Here is a 26,440-nt window from a genome sequence, read left to right as displayed (position 1 = left end):
AATCAGAAACCATCAACTGCCTTTCCTGCAGAGAAAAGAGTTCTTCACCGAATCCAGTTCCCTCTATAATAGTCATACATCAAGTTAGTATGCTAAGTAGCCAGCTTCAATCAACTAATTCATACACCTATTTTATTATAAGAGTAAATGGTATCTAGAAAGAACTCCAATTAAAATTAGTGAATGATTTTTTTTTTAGAGAGGAGGAGGGGCAGAGGGACGAGAGAGAATCTTAAACAGGTGCCACACCCAGTGCGGAGTCGGACATGGGGCTCGATATCACAACCCTGAGATCATGACCTAAGCTGAAATCAAGAGTCAGACACTTAACTGACTGACCCATCTAGGCACCCCAAAATTAGTGAATAATTTATATGATGCCTTGAGAAGTGTTTGATCCTCGGAAGAATAAACATTGTTAAAATGTTTATGCTACCCAGAGCAATCTATACCTTCAATGCCATCCCCATCAAAATTCCAATGACATTTTTAAAAGTGCTGGAACAAACAATCCTAAAATTTGTATGGAATCAGAAAAGACTCCAAATCTCCAAGGAAATGTTGAAAAAGAAAAACAAAGCTGGGGGCATCATGTTGCCTGATTTCAAGCTATATTACAAAGCTGTGATCACCAAGACAGCGTGGTACTGGCACAAAAACAGACATATAGATCAGTGGAACAGAATAGAGAACCCAGATATGGACCCTCAACTCTATGGTCAAATAATCTTTGACAAAGCAGGAAAGAATGTCCAATGGAAAAAAGACAGTCTCTTCAATAAATGGTGCTGGGAAAATTGGACAGCCACATGCAGAAGAATGAAACTCGACCATTCTCTAACACCATTCCCAAAGATAAACTCAAAGTGGATGAAAGACCTCAATGTGAGACAGGAATCCATCAAAATCCTAGAAGAGAACAGGCAGTAACCTCTTTGACATCGCCCACAGCAACTTCTTTCAAGATACATCTCCAAAAACTAGTGAAACAAAAGCAAAAATGAACTTTTGGGACTTCATCAAGATAAAAAGCTTCTGCACAGCAAAGGAAACAGTCAACAAAACAAAGAGGCAACCCACAGAATGGGAGAAGATATTTGCAAATGACACTACAGATAAAGGGCTGGTATCCAAGATCTATAAAGAACTTCTGAAACTCAACACCCAAAAAACAATCAAGTCAAAAAGTGGGCAGAAGATATGAAAAGACACTTCTCTGAAGAAGACATACAAATGGCTAACAGACACATGAAAAATGTTCACCATCATTAGCCATCAGGGAAATCCAAATCAAAACCACATTGAGATACCACCTTACACCAGTTAGAATGGCAAAAATGGACAGGGAAAGAAACAACAAATGTTGGAGAGGTTGTGGAGAAAGGGGAACGCTCTTACACTGTTGGTGGGAATGCAAGTTGGTACAGCCACTTTGGAAAACAGTGTGGAGGTTCCGCAAAAATTTAAAAATAGAGCTACCCTATGACACAGCAATTGCACTACTGGGTATTTACCCCAAAGACACAGATGTAGTGAAAAGAAGGGCCATATGCACCCCAATGTTCATAGCAGCAATGTCTGCAATAGTCAAACTGTGGAAAAAGCCGAGATGCCCTTCAACAGATGAGTGGATAAAGAAGATGTGGTCCAGGGCGCCTGGGTGGCTCAGTTGGTTAAGCAACTGCCTTCGGCTCAGGTCATGATCCTGGAGTCCCTGGATCGAGTCCCGCATCGGGCTCCCTGCTTGGCAGGGAGTCTGCTTCTCCCTCTCCCGCTCCCCCCTCTTGTGCTCTCTCTCTCTCTCACTCTCTCTCTCAAATAAATAAATAAATAAAATCTTTAAAAAAAAAAAAAAAAGAAGATGTGGTCCATATATACAATGGAATATTACTCAGCCATCAGAAAGGATGAATACCCAACTTTTACGTCAACATGGATGGGACTGGACGAGATTATGCTAAGTGAAATAAGTCAAGCAGAGAAAGTCAATTATCATAGGGTTTCACTTATTTGTGGAACATAAGGAATAACATGGAGGACATTAGGAGAAGGAAGGGAAAAATGGGGGGGGGGAATTGGAGGAAGAGATGAACCATGAGAGACTATGGACTCTGAGAAACAAACAGGGTTTTAGAGGGGAGGGGGGAGGGGGGATTGGTTAGCCCGGTGATGGGTATTAAGGAGGGCACGTACTGCATGGAGCACTGGGTGTGATACGAAAACAATGGATCGTGGATCACCACATCAAAAACCAATGATGTATTGTATGGTGACTAACATAATAAAATTTAAAAAAAATAAAGAAAGAAATTGGGGAAAAAAAAAAAAAGAAGTGTCTGATCCTTTTGGAAACTCACCAAGCTATGTGCTCTCTGTCAAATAAATAAACAGAAAGTTTAAAAAAAAAATTTATTTATTTGAGAGAGAGAGAGAGAGAGAGCACGCACAAGTGGGAGGGGCAAAGGGAGAGAGAATCTGAAGCAGACTCCATGCTGAGCATGGAGCCTGAAGCAGGGCTCGATATCAAAACCCTGAGGTAACAACCTGAGATGAAACCAAGAGCCAGACACTTAACCTACTACGCCACCCAGGAGCCCCAAGAACTATGAATTTTTAATGGGTAACTACAGTATCCAATTCTTTTTTTTTTAAGATTTTATTTATTTATTTGAGAGAGAGAGAGTGCACACAAGCAGGGGGAGTGGCAGGCAGAGGGAGAAGCAGGCTCCCCGCCGAGCAAGGAGCCCAACATGGGACTCCATCCCAGGACCCCGGGATCATTACCCAAGCCGAAGGCAGACGTTCAGCTGACTGAGCCACCCAGGCGTCCCTTCAGTGTCCACTTCTTTTTGGTTATTTCCAGTGCTTTGCACAATTCTTGGAATATTTTTTAGTAGATATACATTGAATAAATAATGGAACAAGTTAAAATAATCACATATTATATGACCTTAATGAGCTTTCACAAATAAAAGAAACATCAAATTGAATGTTGGTTTAAGGGAGAGGTAACAGAAAAGGGGGCCAACGAAGTAGAAATGACAGAACAAAGATATAAACAGATTAAACTCCAAAAAGGCCATTTTTGCTGGAAGCTGAGCTTATGTAAATGTATGTAAATCACAGATTAGAGCCAGTATACTGTAGTGACCACCCCTAACTTCGGATCCTGAAAAAGAAAATATGAGACCAAACTCCTGTCCCAAAAAATGCAGTTCAGAAAGGAAAGCAAGTAGCAACAAGGATGTTAGGTAGCCAAGATCTACAACTGGAAATGCTCCAAAATGTTACATAGTAAATTATCAAATTTTTTTGGCTTTAGAATATATGGAAAAGTCTTCTGTCCATGCTCTAGAAGCCACAGCGTATTATCACTGTGCCTGACAAAGGCTCTGGCTGCCTTTGATTTAGGAGACAAAGGCTAAGTTAAAATTTGCTCTGCTAAAGTCCATAAAGCAAATCACAAACCAATGTGGATCATGTGCTGACACCAGTCATACTGTTATATAGTTTGTGGGATATAAATCAAACAAAGTCTCCATCTTTGCAGTATCCAAAATATGATAGCTACAATAAAGCTGAAGAATATACTAATAAACAGATGGAAAATGACACCAGATGGAAATATGGATCTAAAAAAGAAATGAAGAGCACCAGAACCAGTAACTACATGGATAAATATATAAGATTTTTTTTATTTAAAGATTTTAAATTCTTTAAAAGATAATTTACTGTCTAAGCAAAAATATTAATATATAATAGAGTTGATAACATTCATGTAGACATAAAGAATATGACTTGATAGGATAAAGACGGAGAGAGGAGAAATAGAAGTAATCTAAGGCAGGTGAAGTAGTATCTTATCGCTTGAAGGTAGACAATATTAAGTTAGAAATGTATACTATAAACCCTAAAGCAACCCCTAACAAAACAAAGAGTTATAGCTAAAAAACCAACAAAGATAAAATGGAATCACAAAAAATATCCAATCCGAGAAAAGGTAAAAAAAAAAATATAAAACAAAAACAAAGAACAGATGTGACAAATAGGAAAGAAATAAGCAAAATGATTGTCATAACTGTATTGGTAATTACACTAAATGTAAATGGTTGAAATAGCCCTAATTAAAATGCAGAGATTATCTGAATAGGAAAATATATGCTGCCTACAAGAATTTCACTGTAAATATAAAACTTAAATAGTTTAAAAGTTCATAGTAGCAAATATATTATGGTTAACCCACACAGAAGGTTACTATGTGGCCATCAAAAAAATTGAGGTAATGATATAAATGGATATGAAAATGTCTCCAAGATATATTAACAAGGCAAGATGCAGAATATATGTGTTCCAATTTTTTAAAGAGAAGAAATATACAATTATATGCTTATATTTGTATAGAATTCTCTGAGAATATATATATACGAGAAATTGATAACAATGGTTGCCTCAGCAGAGGGGAAGGAGGTGGCTGGAGATAGAAGAGACATTTAAATTTCACTATATATCCTGTTGTACCTTTTTTCCTGCCATATGCATTTATTACCTATTGTTAAAAATTAAGACAGTATTTTTAGAAGAAAAATATTTTTATTAAAGAATTAAAAGCAGAAGATACTGCATTGGCAATATATAGAACTCAGCAGAGACTATCCTGTTTGGTACAGAAACAACAGAGAATAAAATGCAGTAGTAATAATAGTAAGTGATATTTAGGGGCACCTGGGTGGCTCAGTCAATTAAGTATGGACGCTTGATTTCGGTTCAGGTCATGATCTTAGGGTCATATTCCATGCTCTGTGGGGAGTCTGCTGGAGATTCTCTCTCTCTCTCTCCCTCTGCCCTTTCCCCTGCTCACGCTCTCTTTCTCTCTCTAAAATAATAAGTAAATCTTTAAAAAAAGAAAACAAGTGATATTTACTTAATGTTTCTACTCTTTTCCAAAGTCATCTCAAGCCTAATACTTCCTTTTATTGTAACAATATTCTTGTAATGTTGGTAGGTGGAGAATTATCACTGCCTCTTAAAAGTTAAAAAAAATTGAGGCTATTTAAATCACATAATAAAAAACTTGTTCCAGTAGACCAAAAGCCATCAAGGTTTGCCTGAAATGGCAGTTATGTAAGTGGATATGGGAAAGTCTAACACAGCTTCTTTCTTGAGTCAACCAGACAGAGAAATTTCAATCAGAAAATCATCCACATTGGGGCCCCTGGGTGGCTCTGTCAGTTAAGCATCTGACTCTTGATTTTAGCTCAGGTTACGATCTCAGGGTTATGAGATCCAGGCCAGAGTAGGGCTCACACTCAGCAGGGAGTCTGTTCGAGATTTTCTCTCTCCATATCCCTCTGCCCTTCCCCCCACTGTGTGTGTGTGTGTGTGTGTGTGCGCGCGTGCGCACACGCACGCTCACTCTCTCCCAAATAAATCTTTAAAAAGAAAATAATCCACATTTTATAGCCAAAAAAAAGCAGTTCACTGGGCCTTGAGAAAAGCAGTCATCAATTCAGATTTCTAAAAATTACAGTGGGATGTATCACATACTCTACAGTCTTGTTACTAAAGTGTAGTCCTCAGGCCAGCAGCATCTTGACTCCATCTCAGACCTCTTGGTTCTAAATCTGCTTCTCTAACTTGAACTACTTTCAGGTGTATATGTATCACCTGGTGATCTCTTTAAAATGCAGATTTTAATTCAGTACCCTTGGGTTGGGTCGGAAAATACACAATTTTTTTTAAGATTTATTTATTGGGATGCCTGGGTGGCTCCATCAGTTAAGCATCTACCTTCGGTTCAGGTCATGATCCCAGAGTCCTGGGATCAAGTCCTGCATTGGGCTCCTTACTCGGCGGGGAGCCTGCTTCTCCCTCTGCCTGCTGCTCCCCCTGCTTGTGCTGACAAATAAATAAAATCTTTAATAAATAAATATTTATTTGGGAGAGAGAGTGGGCATGCAAGTGGGGGGGGGGTGCGGTGGAGAGAGGGAGAGAAAGAATCTCCAGCAGACTCCTTGCTGAGCAAGGATCCTGATGTGGGGCTCAATCTTACGACCCTGAGATCACGATCTAGGCTGAAACCAAGAGTCGGGATGCTTAACCAACTGAGCCACCCAGGCGCCCCTAAAATATACTTTTCTGACAAGCTCTAGGCAATACCAAGGTCCACACTTTGAGTAGCAAGGCAGAATAATCCCAGGCTCTCTACATCTGTGTTCCCAGAGCAGGAAGCAAGTCCTCTTCCTCCCATGGTAAGGAGGCATCTGGATATGCATGGTCTTTAGTAAAGCTCAATAGGCATATCCAGAAGGTAAAACCAGCAATGTGTTCCTGGGAGGCTATTTTTCTACAAGAAAGTAGCTTAAATAATAAAATCAGAACACTCTACTATTCCGGAATAAGAACAGATCTGTTTGATGCCCAATGGGCAGGCTGCTGAAAAATCAGTAGAGATGGAGATACCATAACCCCAAGCTCAGGATCTGGAAACAAAGAAAGGCAGTGGTGTCCAAGTAACAGTGGGGTGGACAGAAAGATGATACAGGCACGATAGCCTATTAGAACCTCTAGAAAAGGAGCTCTGAATGAGACATTAGATTTGCTCAAAATCTGATCTGCAGAAAAGAAGCTGTATCAAGTGAGGTAAAAATAAAAATAAATAAATAATTTAAAAAACCAAGAACAAAAAAAATGAGCAAAACTCTGTCATAAATACACACACTCACAATTTGTTTACTCAACACCTAGCATATGCCTGACATATAGTAGACAAATGTTTGTTGAGTGAGTGAATGCTGTTTCTGCAATCTTGTAACCCAGGATACTTAGCCTCCTTCCCTCAGGTTGAAAATCTTCATGGTGCCCAAATTATCTAAAGTGAAAGTACCTACCCTCCCCTTTTTTGCTTCTGGAATGGGAATGATGACATGGCTTATATCTGCTGGACTCAGCTGAGTAGCCAGGATACTCTTGAGGCCACTTTGCCACTACGCCAAAGAAACTGTGATTAGCCTCCATATCCCTTGGAGTCTGGAGTAACTAAAGAGGTGGAATATGGGAGTCTGGCCTTGGAACACTTGGAAAGATGGGCACTCTGACATCCTCTTAGATTCACCCTGGACTGGCACCACCTAATCCACTCAAACACATCTTGTGTATTCTTATTCTTGCCTTGCAATCTTTGTCTTTCCCTCTGACTGAAATGAACTCCCTTGAACTTATTCAGAGCAATCTATTATTATTGTTATTCCTCTGGATTCCTGAAGTAGTTACCATTAAGTACCACTCATTTAACAACTTGAATGCTCGGTATTGTTGATTATTTTTATATACCTAAAGCCCTAGCATTCCCAATAGGACTGTAAACTTTCTGAGGGCAGGGATCATGTCTTGTATCACTCCATATTCCATATTCTGCACAGCACTCAACCCCATTGTATTGCAGATGGTAGTTGCTTCCTAAATGCTCACTGAATGAATGAAAGAAATGTCAGTGTGCTAGGGAACGTGGGGTATTAAAAGATGGATGAGGCCCAGTCTGCCTTCAAGGACCATAGTCTATTGAAATATGTAAGTCATGTACCCAAAGAGCATTAATTGTAATACACAGGAAGTGTCAGAACAGAGTAACAAATACTATGAGAACCTAAGGGACGGCAACTTCAAGGACCGAGTACCATTTTAACTGAGTCTTGAAAAACAAGCAGCATTTTGAATGGCAGGAACTGAAGAGGTGAGATATTTTAATATATTTTAGAAAGAGGAGCCAACACAAACAAAAGCAAGAAAATACAGGACATTTTGGGGAAGAGTAATAACCAAAATAACCAGGATGGTCTGAGAAAGGGGAAAGGACTAGCCCTATCCAATATTAAAAAATAGTGAGAGGCACCTGGCTGGCTCAGTTGGTAGAGCACATGACTCTTGATCTCGGGGTTATGAGTTCTAGCCCCACGATGGGTGTAGAGATTACTTTAAAAAAAAGTAAAATCCTTAAAAAAAAAAAAAAGTAGTGAAAAATTGTGGTATATACTTTTATAAACATCTGAAAATTTCTCAAACAGTATGGTTCTATCACAAGACTATGAATCGATCAATTAAACAAAATAGTTGTAAAAGAGACCCAAGCACAGACAAGAATTTAGTAAATGATAAAAGTGGCTTTTCGTATCAGTGGAGAAAGGCTGGGTGTTCAATAAATGGTAATGGGACAGATGGCTAGCTGAGAAAAAAAAATAAACCTGAAGCTCTACCTCATTTCTTATACCAAAAAATTTCAAATGATAGAATATTAAATATTGAAAAGATAAATCTGTTAGTATACCATGAAAAAATGGTGACTTTTTAGAGGTGGGGAGGGGCAGAGGGAGAGAGAGAATCTTTCTAAGTAGGCTCCATGCCCAGTGCAGAGCCCAACTTGGGGCTCGATTTCACAACTCTGAGATCATGACCTGAGCTGAAATCAAGAGTCAGACGCTCAACGAACTGAGCCACCCAGGCACCCAAATTCGCCTATGTTTAAAGACATATACACACAGAGAAAAAAAATTACCATGAACAGAGCCAAAACGAAAGTAAAAATGTGACATATTTCCAACATCTGAAACAGGGGGATTAATTTCCTTAATACACTAACTGCTCTTAAAAATAAGAAAAATATGTACAATACAGTAGAAGAATGGGGAAAATATATGAACACATAATTCACAGAAAAGATACAAACGGCCAAGAAAACATGAAAAGATGCTCAATTTCAATTACAATGAAAGAAAATCAAGCCAGTAAGATACTATTTTTACCTGTCAGATGGGCAAAGATTAAAAAGTTTGGTAATACTTAGTATTGACAAAAGGGGCACCTGGGTGGCTCAGTTGTTAAGCGTCTGCCTTCGGCTCAGGTCATAATCCCAGGGTGCTGGGATCGAGCCCCGCATGGGGCTCCCTGCTCGGCGGGAAGCCTGCGCCTCCCTCTCCCGCTCGCCCTGCTTGTGTTCCTTCTCTCACTGTGTCTCTCTCTGTCAAATAAATAAAATCTTAAAAAAAAAAATATTGACAAGGGATATAGTGGGTATTCTGATAAATTATTGTTGAGGGTATAAAGTGGTATAATCTTTTGGAAGGCATTTAGATAAAAATCTATTGAAATTTAAAATGCACAAACTTGGGCACCTGCTTGGCTCAGTCAGTTAAGCATCTGCCTTCAGCTTGGGTCATGATCCCAGAGTCCTGGGATCAAGTCCCACATTGGGCTCCGCAGGGAGTCTGCTTCTCCCTCTGCCTCTCTCTCTCTTTCTCTCTCATGAATAAATAAAATTTTAAAAGAAAAAGTTAAAAATAAAATGCACAAACTCTCTGAACATGCAACAGCACTTCCAAAAAATTTGTCTTACAGTTATACTTGCAAAAATGCAAAGATATTTATTCCAGTATTCTGTATTATAGCAGAAACCTGGAAATATCCCAACTGTCCATGACTAGAGAACTAGTTAAACACTAATATCTTTATACACTAGACTTTTTTTTTTTAAGATTTTATTTATTTATTTGACAGAGAGAGACACAGTGAGAGAGGGAACACAAGCAGGGGGAGTGAAAGAGGGAGAAGCAGGCTTCCCGCGGAGCAGGGAGCCCGACGCAGGGCTCAATACCAGGACCCTGGGATCACGACCTGAGCCGAAGGCAGACGCTTAACAACTGAGCCACCCAGGTGCCCCTATACACTAGAATTCTATGTAGCATTAAAACAATGAGGTAGAACTACATGTATAGCAAATAAATTAGGGCCAGGATAAGCTGAGTAGAATGAAGCACATTGAAAAATAATATGTACAGTGTAAACCCCTTCACATTTTTTAAAGGACATATATGCTTCTTATGTTTAGAGAATGTCTGAAAGGATACTAATGAAACTGTAGACAGTGGTTACCTCTAGAGAATGAGACTTGGGGGGAGGTGTGGAAGGGAAAGGTTTTTTTTCCCCACTTTTTACATTATACTCTTCTGTACTGTTTGCATATGTTATAATTAGCTTGTATTGCCTTTATAGCAAAATATTTTAATAAACTAATTAATTTGCTGACACTTTTTATATGGACATCTGCTTTCCGCTGAGCACAGAACTAGAGAGAAACCCGTCCCATTTCTTTCTCCACACTTTCTGAACCCTTTTTAGAACATAGCACTTAGAAGGGGCCTTTTGTTGGTCAGCTGGACTGGCTTCCCCAAACAGAGGACCATTGACATGGTGCTGAGAGGGTGCTTGGACACAGACTTACTGTGCAAATATGCGGGAGAGAATTTAGCACCTGGCGAGGCAGACCAGGTGGCCTCCTCTGGAGAGGTCTACCGTTACCGGTCTGCCTGTGCACACATGTCTACTGTGGTAGACACATAGACCTTTTGTTCAAAGGGCTGCTCTTCAGTTTATATCCCCTTGTTTAGATGATTCTGTAAATCAGTTTTTCCAGACTCTCGAAGTAAGCATCACCATCATCACACTTCTCTTTTTCAAGCAATTAATTGGCAATCCTTTTAAACCCAGGACAAATTCACATGTAAAAGGAATGCATGTATAGGGCAATTTATCAGCACTGCACATGCAAGCAAGAGAACTTCTGGATAATGTCAAGGACAACTGTTTCGGGAACCCTATTTATATTTATACTTAGGCTGCCCCAGGTCTGCAACTGACTATGGAGCTTCAGGCATGCCTCCTCTACAGATAACCTCCCTCACTGGCCTAGATCTCAAGGACCCAGCTAGTACCAGAAATTTCTGTTAGTCCTTGGCTCACAGGGGAAGGAAAAAAAGTCCAAAAGGGCCCTTCAAGCAAGCTTTTGCATTTTAAAAGATTTCTCTAGTTTCTGCTGTTCATTTCTGCACAGACATCCAGCACCAGCAGCAAATATTAAGTTTCAAGGACCTCAGTTCCTCAGACTTTTATGAGTCTGAAAGCTACTCTTTAAAGATTCATAATCAAGTTTCTAGAGAGGGGAAAAATGTGTTAGATGAAGCCAAAAGAATGACCTTATTCCCTTAAAATCCAGCCCATGGCCATGCTTATGTAGCTGAGCAGCTGTGCTGCTGGCAGGGAGAAGGAACATACTAAAATGAAACACTCATGATAATCTCCCTTCCCCCACTCGTGCCTGCAGAGCCCCATCCAGTTATTGCACAAAAAAGGCTTTTTCTTACAAACTTCTCTCCGTTCTACTTCTGTCTCCATCTTGGTTGGGAAGAAACAGCACTAGTGATGGAATGTACACAACTCTGCAAATATTCATGAAAAAATGCTTTGACGCCCACACGCTCCCCAGCTCCACTAACACATACATGCATTAGGGAAAAGGGATGCACAGAGAAACTGATAGGCGTCTGTGGTTCTCTAACTTAAGTAAACTGAGAGGCTTTCTCAAAACAGGCAGCAAGATTCAAGAAGGCAGAGTCCTAACTTGTCTTTCATCCACTGAACCATAAATTGAATTGATCCAATAACCATTAATTGGTCATTTAAAATGTATGGCACCGGGGGGCACCTGGCTGGCTCAGTCGGGGGAACATGTGACTATTGATCTCGAGGTTGTGAGTTTGAGCCCCACACTGGGTGTAGAGATTACTTAAAAATAAAATCTTAAAAAAAATAAAGTGTGCAACACTGGAAATACAGAAATAAACAGAACTCTGTGTGGTGCGCCATTTGAAAGCTGAGTTTGAATACTGGGTCTGTGACTTGGCTGTATGACCTTAAAGCAAGCTACTCAAAATGCCTGAGCCTGCTCCCATCCTGAAAATGGAGATAATAATAATGACTGTAGAAAGTGCCATAACCCTAACAGCATCTCCCCCTCTGTGAACTCTCAGATTTCTTCCCATCGTAGTTTCCTCTTCACGCTCCCCTCCTCTTGCCCCTCTAAGGTCCTTCTCTCAGTTTCCGTAACTCTTCCACCTTCTCTACTCTTTCCCCAAAGCCTTCATTCACATTCCAAGCTCAGAACACACAAAAGAAATGAGGGTCTCAGTCCGTTTCTCCACCTCACTCTACTTACTTTCTGAGGAAGCAATAGATCATTTGTCTTCATCTTATAATGGGTTGGGGTCCTCAGAGAGAAACACTCCTTCTTCGGCAGCAGTATCTAATCACAGCCTGGTCACGTATCAGGATTCAAAAATTCTGCACAACTTACTCTTCATGTCCTAATTACATATAGTCGTCTGCAATTTCCTCTATTTTATCCTAATGGAACTGAAGACCAACTGGTTCTAATGCTCCATAAACTGTTAAAATCATCATGTTCTGTACTTGAGCATTATTACCACCTGTCTTCTTGTCTCTGAAACAACATTTCTTCATTAAATAATCACTATACTGATAGTGGCTTTCTTCTTGGTTCCTGCAGTCAGCCCTTCCATCATTTTTAGGGGTACGTGGGGTTATCCTCTGAAGACTCTCGGAGTTCCTAACATCCTCAAACTAAAGTCTAGAACTGAAGAACATATTCACCAAAGAATGTGTGTACACACACACACACACACACACACACACACACACTCACTCCCCACCCCTCTCCAGGGCTCTTTGAGGGTAGGCAATGGATGTACTGCGTGTTGTTTGGTGTTCAGTGCATGGTGGAGATTAAATAAATATTATAAAAACAAACGCACAATCACATTGCTGCTATAATTTCAGTTTTGGATTCAGTGGTTATGGGAAGGAAATCTCTTGCACACTCACACGATTTTTTGTCTGGAAAAGTTACAAGTGTTTTAGGTATTGTGTTTCAGCCAAATAACTGACCATTTTAAAATAAAGATTCCCAGGAGAATAGAAGCAATTGCTTTCCACAAAGGGCTGGGTAGCTTTTTGTTCCTGGACGTGTTTTCTGTTGACTCAGTCTGCACTTGTTTTGACAGCCAATTACAGCCCTTCTTAGGTAAAGCTGAGCTAATGCTCTTCATGGAAAGTTTTACAAACACAAAATTACCCAAACACAATACACTTAAGCAGAGAACTCTGGCTCCAAGAGATATTCCTGACCAGGAGGAAGGGAGGGAAGTTAATTTTCCAAGTGGAGCATGATGATCCAGAAGGGATCACAACCAGATTCAAAGAAGAGATTTTCAAATCTAGTTCAGCTCTTAGAAGCATGGGCCTCATTTCTCTAGTACTGTGATAAGGGTAATCACAACACGGAACCAAGCCACAGTACTCAGGACCTCGCTTATCAACTCCAGTTGCCAAGTCCTGGTCTGGGAACTTAATTATTTCACTTCCTCCTCACAGGAACCCAAGCTCAAGAAATGAGGACTCAGAATTTAAGTAACTTGTCTAAAGTAAGCCAGCTACTAAGTGGCTATGCCTGAATTGAAACCCAGGTCTAACCTCAGAGGAGAAGTAGATTAACATTAATACAGATTATAACCAGATAAAATATAGGCCAATTTTGAAGAAAAGCCTTGGCTGCAAGTCCAAACATTAACAAAGGCTAAAAACACAATTCAGATGAAGAACGAGCTGCCTTAAGAATGGGAAGCTAATGACACAAGGGTCACAGGGTAATTGACAAGACAGGTGGTATGATCCCCTGCCAGCCCCCATTCACTACAGTCTTTTCTCTGTCTTTCCTCTTCACCCTCTCTCCTCTTTCCTAATTTACCATCTCTTTCTTTTCTTTTATCCCTTTTTTTTTCCTTCTTAAACTGTAGCATAGCAAAGCATATGAACTTTGCCTTCAGATAACCTGTGTTCAAATCTAAGACTCATTTCTTATTGTGTGACTTTGGGCAGATCACATAACCTCTCTAAGTCTAAATTTTCTTCACTATAAAAGGATAAAATCTCCTACCTTTTAGGTTGTTGAAGGGATTAAATCAGACAGTATGTATGAAGAGATGACCAGGTCTCCTAGACACTAAGTGAGATTTCTTTTAACTTTGAGGGTCTGTGAGGCTTCTTGGTATACAATTTAGAATTTGACAGTCTTGGATTTGAATCCCTGCTCCAATACTTACTGGCTAAGTTATTTGGGCAAGTCTTGTAACCTTTATGTACCTCAGTTTCCTTATCTATAAAATGGAATAAATAGTAAGGACGTAATAGATTTGGGAGATGATCAAATGGAACGATAAACATTTAGAATCTATAGATATTTAATAATATATTAACAAAGAAACCTGCCTTTCAGTAGAACTTATAGTAGCTGACTTGTTCTCTAGTGGCCCATGTTTGCTGATGCCTAATTTATGTATCATGTGTGTCGCCACTAAGGACTGGTAGTGCTAAAGCACGAAGAAATACAAACCTTGAACCTATCTTCTGAGGCTGTAAAATAAATATAAAAAGAGGGAGGTAGAATGGTATAATGCAATGAAAAACCACCACAGGAAGCATGGGTCCAGTCCTGCTTGGGCATTAGCTGCCTATATAATGCCATATAAATCAAACAGCTATCTCTGGAACATGAAGGGGATGGAAATATTTTTTATATTCCTGATTGAGATTGCTACTGGCATTTAGTGGGTAGAGGCCAGAGATGCTGCTAAACTTACTACAGTGCACGGGACAGATGCCCACAGCAAAGAATTATCTGGTCAAAATATCAATAGCATTGAGGTTGAGAAGCCCTGGCCTAGATGACTGCTAAGTCCCCTTCGAGCTCTAACATCTTAAGAGACTATGATGAGGCAGCACCAACACCAAACAGATGACATTCTTGCTAACATCTATCAAGCAATGGCTTATGACGTTGCTCAAAATCCCCCTACAGCCAGTGGGGAAAAATTTTCCCTCCAATATTTAATATTCTAAAATCAGTGCTGTATTTCTAAGGGTGAGGACAGCCTTTCCTCACAATAGGAAGAAACCCAGAGGGACGCCTGGGTGGCTTAGTTGGTTAAGTATCTGCCTTCAGCTCAGGTCATGATCCCAGGATCCTGGGATCTAGTCCCACATCCAACTCCTTGCTCAGCGGGGAGCCTGCCACTCCCCTTGCTTGTGCTCTTTCTCTGACAAATAAATACAATTTAAAAATCTTTTTAAAAATTGTTTAAGAAAGGGGGGGCGCCTGCGTGGCTCAGTTGTTAAGCATCTGCCTTCAGCTCAGGTCATGATCCTGGGGTCCTGGGATCGAGCCCCACATCAGGCTCTCTGCTGGGGGCGGGGGGGAAGCCTGCTTCTCCCTCCCCCACTCCCCTTGCTTGTGTTCCCTCTCTCGCTGTGTCTCCCTCTGTCAAATAAATGAATGAAATCTTTTTAAAAAAATAAAATAAAATTAATTAATTAATTAAATAATTAAATAAAATAAAAAAGGAAAGAAACCCAGGGATGAAGGGGGCACAATCCTCCAGGGACTTGGTTCCTTGCTCTTTGCAGTTAGAATCTATGCTTTCAAAGCCATCAGTTCCTTCTGGCCAAGCAGCTGATTTAAGTAAGTCTGAATGAAGGCCAGAATAAGATAATACACACAACAGCAGACATGAATCTCAAATACATCATGCTAACTGAAACAAGCCAGACCCAAAAGACTACATACTATTTTATTATATTTACATGATATTTGGGAACAGACAAAACTATAGGGACAGAAAACAGATTAGCAGTTGCCAGGGGCTGAGGGTAAGAACAGTTTGACTGCAAAGGGACATGAAGGCATTTAGAGAATGATGCACTGTTTTACTTATATACTGATTATAGCTATACAACTGTGTCAAAACTCATAAAACTGTACACTGTACATTAAAAAGGTGAATTTTACTGTGTCTAAATTATACTTCAATAAAACTGCGCCTTTCACCCCACCCCCAAAATATGACCACAAATGCTATAGAGAAGATTGTTGTACTTCGGGAGAGGTTGAACTGGATGACATCAAAATTCTTTCCACCCCATGTCCTGTGATTTTATGACAGTCTGCTTCTCCTACCCTGGTGACCTCAGAGTTAAGTCTGGGCTGCAATTTCGGTGTTAAAGCGATGAGTCTCTCTGACCAAATGATGTGTATATGAGTCCTGCCATCATTCAGAGATCTCTGGCCCTACTTTAGCTTGTGACAGAGGCTCCTTTCCTGCTGTCTCCTATCTTAACTCCTCTTGGAACTGATAAGGGCCTTAGACAATTAATAAACAAGTGAGAATAAACCTCAGGGGACACAGGTTTTATCTCTCTGTACAGGCTTCCTGTCTAAATCCCATTTGATCTTTCCATTGAACTCCAAATCGGGCAACAGAAGAAGAATCATATTTATGAACTCCCCTCCACTATGGACTTTTGGGCTTCCCACTATATTATATTTATACACTTAAGCTATATAAATGTAAAATGTGGGGTGCCTGGGTGGCTCAGTCATTAAGCGTCTGCCTTCGGCTCAGGTCATGATCTCAGGATCCTGGGATCAAGCCCTGCATAGGGCTCCCTGCTCCGCGGGAAGCCTGCTTCTCCCTCTCCCACTCCCCCTGCTTGTGTTCCCTCTATCGCTATGTCTCTCTCTGTCAAATAAATAAATAAAATCTTTAAATAAATAAATAAATAAATAAATAAATGTAAGCCTCACACCAAAATTATACCCAAGTTTGTTGAGACATAAATAGATATGTAGTTTTCTGTTTACAGACATTATTAACCCAGATTACTGATCTATCAAATGATATACAAAATGGTTAACTTTTCTGGTATCCAGAATAGCCCTAGGGCACCTATGTGGCTCAGTCGGTTAAGCGGTGGACTCTTGATTTCGGCTCAGGTCATGATCTCGGGGTCCTGGGATTGAGCCCCGTGTCAGACTCCCCGATCAGCAGGGAGTTTGCTCCAGGATTCTCCCTCTGCCCCTCCCCCCACTCATGCATGTGCACACATACACACACACGCTCTCTAAAATAAATAAATATTAGAAAAAAAAAGAATAGCCCTAGATAGGCTATGGCCAGGGAGGACTAAAATAGCCATTAGAATGCTCTCACTTTCTACTAATAAAGACCACTGTCTTTTATGACACATATAAGTCACACCTGTGACCTACTGTAGGAGTCCCATTCTCTTATTTGAAAATCAGCTCCTTTTTTGGTTATTCATGGAGGATCTCAATGGAACAGATACAAACACCAGGAACCAGACACCTCATATATGCTTGAGTGCTAGGATAAAAATCATGGGCCAAAAGACAAGCCTGGACCTGCCAGTGCCTCCATATTCCAAAGGACAGAAAATATGGTAGAGACGAGGTAATATCCATACTGACCTTTTCTGCTGAGCATTTACAGCAAACACACTGTCACTACAAATATAGGGTGCTCATATTACAACAGAAGGAGCCCACAACAACAAATCCCACAGTGGTCTAGGGTCTTGTTTCCACATGATCCCCTCAGAAAAGAAGAATGGGGGAGTTACACTTTCATGATTTAAAATTATTCAATCATCTTCAGAAGTCTGCAGCAGCAAAAAATCAATACTGTCCTCTAAGTCGCTCAAACTTGGTAACATTGCTTCTTTGGCATAATCAGAAAAAGTTTCACAAAAAACTGAAACATTTAGCAGAAAACATACGTTAGCTTTTTATTCAAAAGTATATAGACTGACTTGGGTGCCTGGGTGGCTCAGTCGGTTAAGCATCTGCCTTCAGCTCAGGTCATGATCCAGGAGTCCTGGGATCGAGTCCCACATCAGGCTCCCTGCTCAGCGGGGAGTCTGCTTCTCCCTCTGCCCCTCCCCCTGCTCGTTTTCTCTCTCTCTCAAATAAATAAATAAAACATCTTGAAAAAAAGAAAGAGCGAGAAGTCCTGTAGACCCACCTGGCCAAACCTGCTGCCTCAGAAACTTGTGAGAGAGCTAAGTAGAACTACCAGACACAAGAAGGGTGACAGCCTTGCTGGGAAGGCCTTGGCTGGTCCTCTCAATCCTCAGCACATCAACAGAGTTCACCTCTTACATACCTTGCAGACTGCCAGACTAGTCATCTAAGCCTTTTGCGTTCAGCCGCAGACCATAAGCACAAGCCTAAGACTCAAAGATACTAGCCTCTAGGATTCCTGAGCCCTTCTGCTGTATATAACAAAGGCCAACTTTGAGATGAACCCATTTCCCTGCCATAGGAGTAGAACACTACCTGAACTAATGTGTACCCACCTGAATCATGCTGAGGCCCAAGCTTAAGTGGACCCTAGCCAACTTCTATGCCCTAGGCAAGCAGTCTTTTCTCATCTCCTTTGTTCTTTCTGCAACTGATGGCCTTTCACTACTACTTCTCAGATCAAAACATTATTAGTTTCTGACCAAACTATTAAAGTAAGAAACAGCCAGGCCCCAATTGCATGTTAATTTCCTAATAATTATCCAGTTATGGAGCACTGAGGAGAGTGAAGGAAAAATGACATTACCACATCCTGAGATGCATACTGAGGGTCCTCTGGGTTGACTGACCAGTAGCAGTAATCAAAGCCAAATGCCACAACCTTCTCCCGAGAGTCTCCAAAGCCATCTGGTCGATTGTCCATCTAAAATCAAACAGAATAGAGTCTTCTCTATCATAATGTCAGAATCTAGCCAGTGTCACTTGATTCCTCCCTACTATAGCTAGAGAGACCCAGACTGGTCATGAGAATCTTTACGTTATCTACCCAAAAAAGAAAAAAAGTAAACTCTGTCCTCATCTCATCAAATAAAAGCTCCAGAGAATTAAATTTGTCTCTCATACTATCACCTATCTGCCTACATATGAACCAAGCTTAGGAAAGAATGCCTTTCCCTCTCTGACCGTCATGGGCCGTATCACTATCATTTTTTCTGCAAGTATTTCTATATAGGATACCGGAGTGCATGAGTAGTTCAGTCCCTGGGCCTGACAGAGTCTATCAACCTAGGACTTTCACAGAGGTCCCTGGGTACCCATCCCCAGTGAATTAGAAAGCACACTGGATAGAAGAGCAAGGACCAATCCAACTGCTCAGGGTAGATGAGGTTAGAGTCAGAGATTGGAACCGCACTGACCTCCAGGTACTGGGGAAAATGGTATTACTGCCACAAATGTTTTATCTTATTATTTAATATTTAGACTCTGGACAGGGATAGACAAACCCTAGCACTAGCCATCATAAACTACAGTAGAAAGAGGCTGTCAGAATAACTAAGAAATTCTTAGCGGATAATTGACCTCAAGGAAGTAAGCAGCTAAGCAGGTGTGCAAGGGGCAGATTAGAGTTTGATCTTGGCCAGGATTTATTCTTAAAAAACCAAAACTCTCAGCTCTAAGAACAAAGCAACAGAGAGCAACAGAGAGCCTAAATAAGAGACAGCAGAGAATAAAAGGTCTTTGGTCCCTGGCGAGCGCCTATTGAAAGTCTGGCAGGTCCCATTCTCTTTTAGCAGAGAAGTGCTGACAAAAGGAAACAGATCACATCACAGGGGTGGGCATAGCCAGTAGGCTTGGGGTCCAAAGAACCCTCACTCCTACCAGTCAGCTTCCTCAGCTCTCAGGGATGCTGAACACCACCTGCAAGCTGTCTACAGCAGCAGGCACAAGGCCAGTTTCCCTGTCTCTCTCCACTCCCCAAGGCCAGAGAGAAAGAACTCCTTCCACTTCCGCTGTTCCGGTAAATGGAAGAAAGAGATGGAGAAAACTAGCCCTGGGAGGGGGGTGACGGGTAGGGGAGGAAGTTCCCAGTGTTTGCCCAATTGTGACTCAAAGGTCAGTCAGATCTGTGAAAGAAAATCTGCAGTGCAACTCAGGATAGTGACTGACTCCCTTCTGGGATCTGATGCATACTAAATCTGTAGTAATGCCTCTAGATTAAGTGACATCAAATGAGAGGCCTGGGACAAAGTCTACTGGTCTGGTGAGTTAAATATACCCATGGATGTACCCAGCATGACTTACACTAGCCATGACGCCCATAAGCTGTAAGTGACCAGTTTCCAAACAGCTGCACCCTGTTTGACAGAACTTGGGCTGCAGTGGCCACAATCTCTATACTTCTTTCCTGCTTTATTCTTACACTTGCTTTGTATAAAACTCTTCCTTCTCCCAAACTGCCACCCTAAACCCATTCACATACACACCTTCATCCCAGAAGCCCCTGTAATAATATAAACTCCTCAGTGGAAAGAGAAAGGAAAACAATTTCATGCTTACCTTTAAATTTCTGATTTTTGCCACTTTGCCATCAACTTCCACAATAATTCTTCCCCCTTCTTTGGTCTCCCTAGAAAGAAGACCCAAACCCATATGAAAAGAAACATTGCTTAAAAAAAAAAAAAATCAAGAAAAGAGAAGCTGAGATCAGCGCTACTGGGACAAAATGTTTCCCTACTGCTGTCTCTATAAGTAGCTGTCCCTGGCTGACACACTTCTCTGGATCATTAGAATTTGGCTCTGAAACAGCTAAGAATTACCACTATATAGCACCCTCCATGTGCCTAGCCGCTGTATTAGGTACAGTACATATTATACTTCATCTTATGCAATCTTCCCACTAACACACTCTCCTGACATGGCTTCCTACCATATCTTCATTTTTTCAGATGGAAGACTGAAGCTGAGAGAAATTATGTAACTTGTCCAAGGTCACACATCAAGCAGTGGCAGAGCTGGGATTTTAAACCCAGATCTGTCTGACCACAAAGCCTGAGCTCTTAACCATACCCTTAGAAATCAGGCTTGAAATTCTGGACAGTATCCTTCGCTCAGTGCACAAGGCATCCCCTCTCACCTTCTCTGGGATTTTGAGCATGGATAGTAATGAAAAAGGTTTTGGAGTCTTCTCTGTTGAGATACTGAGAACATATTTCCCAAATCCTTTCCTTTTATCTTCCTAAATTGGAATGAGAGCCAAGATCCTCAAGAATTTTCCTATGTTGCAGTTACATAGTAACACTGCTAGCAACTAACCAATCCCTAAATTTACTTTAAGGGGCTTAATCCAAGTGACCCATATACCTGAAGCCCAAAATGAGTGGAATATACTCCATTTTATAGATGAAATCTTTTTTCATAACATAAAAACCTTTAGTGAAAGTACTCAAGGCCAGAATGTTAAGAGGTAAGAATTAAATTCATTAGCATTTCCTCCACTACAATGAAAGTAATCACTTAAATTACTCCTAGCCCAGGACCTTAAAGTTAAGAAAATATGTTCTGTCTCATTTTTATCCTTCCTCATGGTTCCCAGGATGTGACCTTGAGAATTTGGGGAGGGGAGGACAGGCACAGTGAGAGAGGGGTCTTTACATTTAGGATTTTTTTTTTAACCAGTAAGTGAGTCTGGGATAAAGCCCTGTATAGGAAATTTCCCTCTCCCATGTAATAACATTTGTTACTTAAATTTCCTCAAGGCCCAGGGCGCCTGGGTGGCTCAGTTGGTTAAGCGACTGCCTTCAGCTCAGGTCATGATCCTCGAGTCCTGGGATCGAGTCCCACATCGGGCTTCCTGGTCGGCAGGGAGTCTGCTTCGTCCTCTGACCCTATCCCCTCTCAGGTGTTCTCTCTCTCTCATTCTCTCTCTCTCAAATAAATAAATAAAATCTTAAAAAAAAAAATTTTTCCTCAAGGCCCTAATGCTCTTTATCTCGCATTTCATGCTAGATAGTATTTAAGGCAGCAGAGATATTCTTAGTCCTTGAGGATCATAAACCACACCCCCCCGCACATACACAGCCCTCAACAATTCTAAAGAAAATCTTTCATCTTTGCTGTTAACATTTTACAAGATAACACTTTTTTTCCTTTCTCCATTTTAAGGTAGATTTTCTTATCTCTCCTCCCTCTAAAAAAGTAATACAGAGATTGTAGTAAATTTGGACAATAAAGAAAATAAAAAATTATGCAATAATTTTTCCAAATCTATTATCTAATTTTTTTTAAAAGTATGCCCCCCCTTTTTTTTTAAGATTTTATTTATTTATTTGACAGAGAGAGATATAGTGAGAGAGGGAACACAAGCAGGGGGAGAGGGAGAAGCAGGCTTCCCACAGAGCAGGGAGCCCCATGTGGGGCTTGATCCCAGAACTCTGGGATCATGACCTGAGCCGAAGGCAGACACTTAACGACTGAGCCACCCAGGGGCCCCAAGTATGCTCTTTCTTGAGGATTCATCTAAGACCCTTTCACATAAAGCAGCCTGAAAAGAAGTGTCCTGAATTTGACTTCTTGGAAGAAAGATACAAACTATAAGGGTAAGATGCTGCTCCTTCCTGGCCTGGAACACTGCCATTGGTAACCTAGTGATTCCAAGCTATTCTAAAACAAAATGAAGGAGAATTAAAATTGAGCAGAACAGAAAGAAGGGGCACCAACCTCAACTGGGGAGCTGGCCACACAGAGTTCAGTGAAAGTCTGCAGAGATGGAGCCTTACACATGGCAGAGTGGCACTACTACCACTTGCCTCTGGGTCCTGAATTCTACCAACAGGCATTCATTCCTTAGGATGAATTTCCCTTTGCACAGGGATAAACCCTCAGTTACACATTTACTCCCAGAACAATGTTTCTCAAAGTGTGGTCCACGGGCTACCTTCATCAGAATTACATGAGATGGTGGGGCTTATTCATTCAAATTCCTGTTAACAAGTTGCATTATGGGGGGGAGGGAGGTAAAAAAACAAAACAAAGCAAAATTGCATTATAACAAACTCCCTAGGTGGACTGTATGCATACTATAACTTGAGAATCACTGTCCAGAAGGGAAAATAAGCAAGCCATGACCACTTATTATCTATCCATTTGTAAAACTTAAAAAAAAAGACAGCTAAGTACAAGCAGTAATAAAAATATATAGCTAACACTTTGTTGGACACTTAAAATGAGCCAAGCCCTAAGTATTTTTAATGTATTCTTTCATTTAATCTTCATAAAAAACCACTGAAGTAGTTCTCCTACTTTACAGATTAAAAAAAATTTTAAAAACCCACAACACACACACACACACACACACACTCTCCCTCTCTCTCTCTCTCTCTCCACAGAAAGGGATATAGTATAGGAACAGTAAATTTTGACAGGGCAGTGGGGAGTGTTCCAAAGCCTACGATATTGGCTGAAGAGAACATGTTCTTTTAATGATAAATGATTTTGGATAGACAAGGGACAGCATCACATAATGAGCTACAGACTTTCTAATTATGGGAAACTATGAGGAGTGGGGAGGCAATCAAAACCATGTCCCACATTGCCATTTTACTGATGGTCAGTTCTAGTCCTACTAAGCAAACAGGCATTTGATCAAGAAGTACAACTTTTCTGTAATCTCAGGAAGGAGCAGCTGGGTCTATTGAATGGAAACTTGGCTTTACCTACTTTTAGATATTAAACAAGACCATTTTCTCATCTGGAAAAACAAAAAATGTAACCTTAGACCAGATGATCTCTAAGATTTTTTCCCTAGTACAACACCAGATCCAATGATTATTAACTGAATCTCTGCCAATAACTCATTTGAAGGGTGAACAAACCATATAATTAGCAGAGTCCCTACATTCAGATGAGCTTCAGCAAAGATGGTGGAAGTTAACAAACCCTGGAGTATAGTAGTATAGTAGCATCTCTGCAGGATTCTCTGAGGAGACAGGAGTGGTCTCGACTTCTTAGCTCGGTGGGGGAGGGGGGGTGTCACACTGTGTTTATCCAAATTTGCTCCTGAATCTTCAGCTTGGTATAACCTACTCACACCTGGGTATCTGCAGTATTGGCATTCTACCTCTTGATGCTGAAGGCTCTTAACCTGACTGAAAGTAAATAAGATTTTGTGTCCTTTTCCCCTCACTTTTGTTTGATGAGATAAATTACTCTCTACTGTGGCTGCAAGCAATTCAATTTCAACAGCATTTTCTTAATCCAATCCACACTATTGTAAATTCCTAGCTCTCAAGGAATGGAGAAGTTACTGTTGGGAGTGGCCAAGGTAATTATCCTGAGAACCCTAAAAGAACAGTTTCGCAAAAAGATCTGCTAGAGGCTACCTCCAAGGTGGCATACTCCTATTAAACTACTCAACCCTAAGTAACCACATCAAGTAATGTAGAAGCCAGATGTCATAAGCCACTTACCAATCTAAACAGCATTTTGGGCATGTGCTACTTTCCTTCTTTCTCCATGTATCTCTTTTGTCTTTTTCCTACTTTCTTTTCTGTTGTTTCCTTCCTTCATCCCATTGCTCTTCTCATTATTCTGTCCATTGTATGACTTTGCAAAACTACCACCATATCAGGGACAAATATAATCCCTGCTGGTACCAAATTATGTTAAGGGAGACAATGCATTTTTTGATCCTTCTGTCCAATTTTCAAGCCATCTTATGTCCTGGAAATTTTTAAACCTCCCAAATAATTCCATTATATGTCTTCTGGTCCCAAGCTACACTCTGCCAGCTTTGTCTCCTCTCACTCACCTCCCTCTACACACCTTCTCACCAAACAACCAAAACTTTTCTGTTTTCTAACAGCTGAAGTCATTTGTTCTTAGTGTCCTTTCTACAGAGTGCTCTCTACACCTTCTTCACCTGTCAGCAAACTCTAATAGCTCTTTAAAAAGCAATTCCGGGGCGCCTGGCTGGCTCAGTTGTAGAGCATGCGACGCTTGACCTAGGGGTGGTGAGTTAGAGCCCCACATTGGGCATAGAGATTACTTAAAAGAAAAACAGTTCAGGGCGCCTGGGTGGCTCAGTTGGTTAAGCGACTGCCTTCGGCTCAGGTCATGATCCTGGAGTCCCGGGATCGAGTCCCGCATCGGGCTCCCTGCTCGGTGGGGAGTCTGCTTCTCCCTCTGACCCTCCCCCACTCTCATGTTCTCTCTCTCAAATAAATAAATAAAAATCTAAAAAAAAAAAAAAAAAAAAAAAAAAACAGTTCAAATACCAGCCCTTCCCTGACTTTCCAAACTTGAGTGGAAAATCAGTGAAAACAGGAAGAAACTATGCAGCTGGACATTGGATGCCTCAAGAGCTGAGAGGTGCTGCATCAGATTCACCCATGAGGAAATGCGCACTGACCACGCTGAGGAAAAGGATTAGAATAACTTCCTTTTACTTCGCAGTTCTGCTGTTAATGAAACCACGATCTCCCTGGGCCTCAATTTCCCTCTCACACCTTACAATCTAGCTCTCTCCACATCTCTGCAGAGACACCCATGTGCGCCCAGGAACACACGCAATTCTGCCTCAATCCCCACAGGTACTCCAGAGCCACCAAGGAGAGGAGACTCCCCATCCCTCTCCCCGCGTACTTTCCCAGCCCTGCTCAGGGAACTCAGTGAGAAAGGCCCAAGTCGTGCATCACGACTTGAGCCGCTGTACCCCAAAACTCCTCACAGGACTCCAGGGACACGGACACAGCGCACCCCACCCCTGACGCAATCCAGGAACCGCTATACTCCAGGACAGGACCCGTAAAGCTCTACGAGAGGCTTTGTCCCGGCAGGCCTTTAAGGTTTCCGGACCCTGGCCCCCTGGGTCACTTTGTGCCTGATTTCTCCGCGCCAGAATCACTTGAGCGAGAGGCGAAGACCTCGCCCTCCTCTCAGCTCATTTGACGCCTCAGGCGCCCCTTCCCTCCCAGACTCACCTCTTGCTGAGGGGCCGGACCCTCACGGCCACCCGCACATTCGCCATCCCTCGGCCACCACCCAAGCAGCAGGTCCGCCCAGTGGCAGCACCCCCGGCCCCAACCCCAACCCGGCCCCGCCCGCCCCACGCGCTCACGGGACGACCCCGCCCAGGCGCGCGCTGTGGGCCGGCATGGGTGGTGCCTGCCGTGCCTCAGCCAATCATGAGCCCGATGGGCGGAAGATCGCGCGTCCCGGCCCCGCCTGCCGGGCCCGGTTCTCTCCGCCCCGCGTCGCCCCGCCCACGCACCTTCCGGCACGGCCCCGCCCATGCGCGCCTCTGTCCCACGGGGATGGTGCCTGAGGTGCCTCAGCCAATCCTGAACCGTGAGGCCGAGAGGGCGCCAGTCCCCTCCTGGTATGGCTAGGTCCCACCCACCAGGAACTAGCTTTTGTTCTCGGACAGTACTATACCGAGTCAAGTAAATACGTTTAAGTTTCGGTTAAAGCGAAGTTTACAACGGAATTTGTTAAATACGTGAATTCGCTGCGTTGGCCTGAGTTGTCAATTCTGTGCTTAAATTTTAGGGGCAGAAATGAAATGGGGAGCACCGATGTTTTTGCAATTACTGGAAAAGAGCAGTGTCTCTTTGAAGAGGCACTTGGAACGTGGAGAAGTTTAGAGTGCTCCAAGCTTCTCTGGATTGTGATGGAACTTCAGGGCCACTCTAGCTGTGTTTGTGATTGTGGAGAGAATGCTGTCAGACAGAAATGGTTCATTAGGGGTGCCTGGGTGGCTCAGTTGGTTAAGCGACTGCCTTCGGCTCAGGTCATGATCCTGGAGTCCCTGGATAGAGTCCCGAATCGGGCTCCCTGCTCGGCAGGGAGTCTGCTTCTCCCTCTGACCCTCCCCCCTCTCATGTGCTC

The 26,440-nt window shown here is 41.9% G+C and overlaps 1 protein-coding gene across 1 annotated transcript in view; it reads right to left on the bottom strand.

Moving 5' to 3' along the window:
* Positions 1-25,617, bottom strand: part of STARD9 (StAR related lipid transfer domain containing 9) — a 128,018-nt gene extending 102,401 nt beyond the window's left edge. Inside the window, exons 1-3 of the mRNA XM_021695296.2 lie at positions 25,534-25,617; positions 20,114-20,183; positions 18,363-18,479 (exon numbers count right to left, since the gene is read on the bottom strand). Coding sequence (XP_021550971.2) covers positions 18,363-18,479; positions 20,114-20,183; positions 25,534-25,580 — 234 coding nt within the window. The 5' untranslated portion in view covers positions 25,581-25,617. The remainder of the gene's footprint in view (positions 1-18,362; positions 18,480-20,113; positions 20,184-25,533) is intronic.
* Between the last annotated feature and the right edge of the window lie 823 nt (positions 25,618-26,440).

Source organism: Neomonachus schauinslandi, chromosome 9 (genome assembly GCF_002201575.2).
Source record: "Neomonachus schauinslandi chromosome 9, ASM220157v2, whole genome shotgun sequence".
Taxonomy (NCBI): domain Eukaryota; kingdom Metazoa; phylum Chordata; class Mammalia; order Carnivora; family Phocidae; genus Neomonachus; species Neomonachus schauinslandi.
Note: the sequence above shows the minus strand (reverse complement) of the source record. Positions and strands in the feature narration are given on the sequence as shown.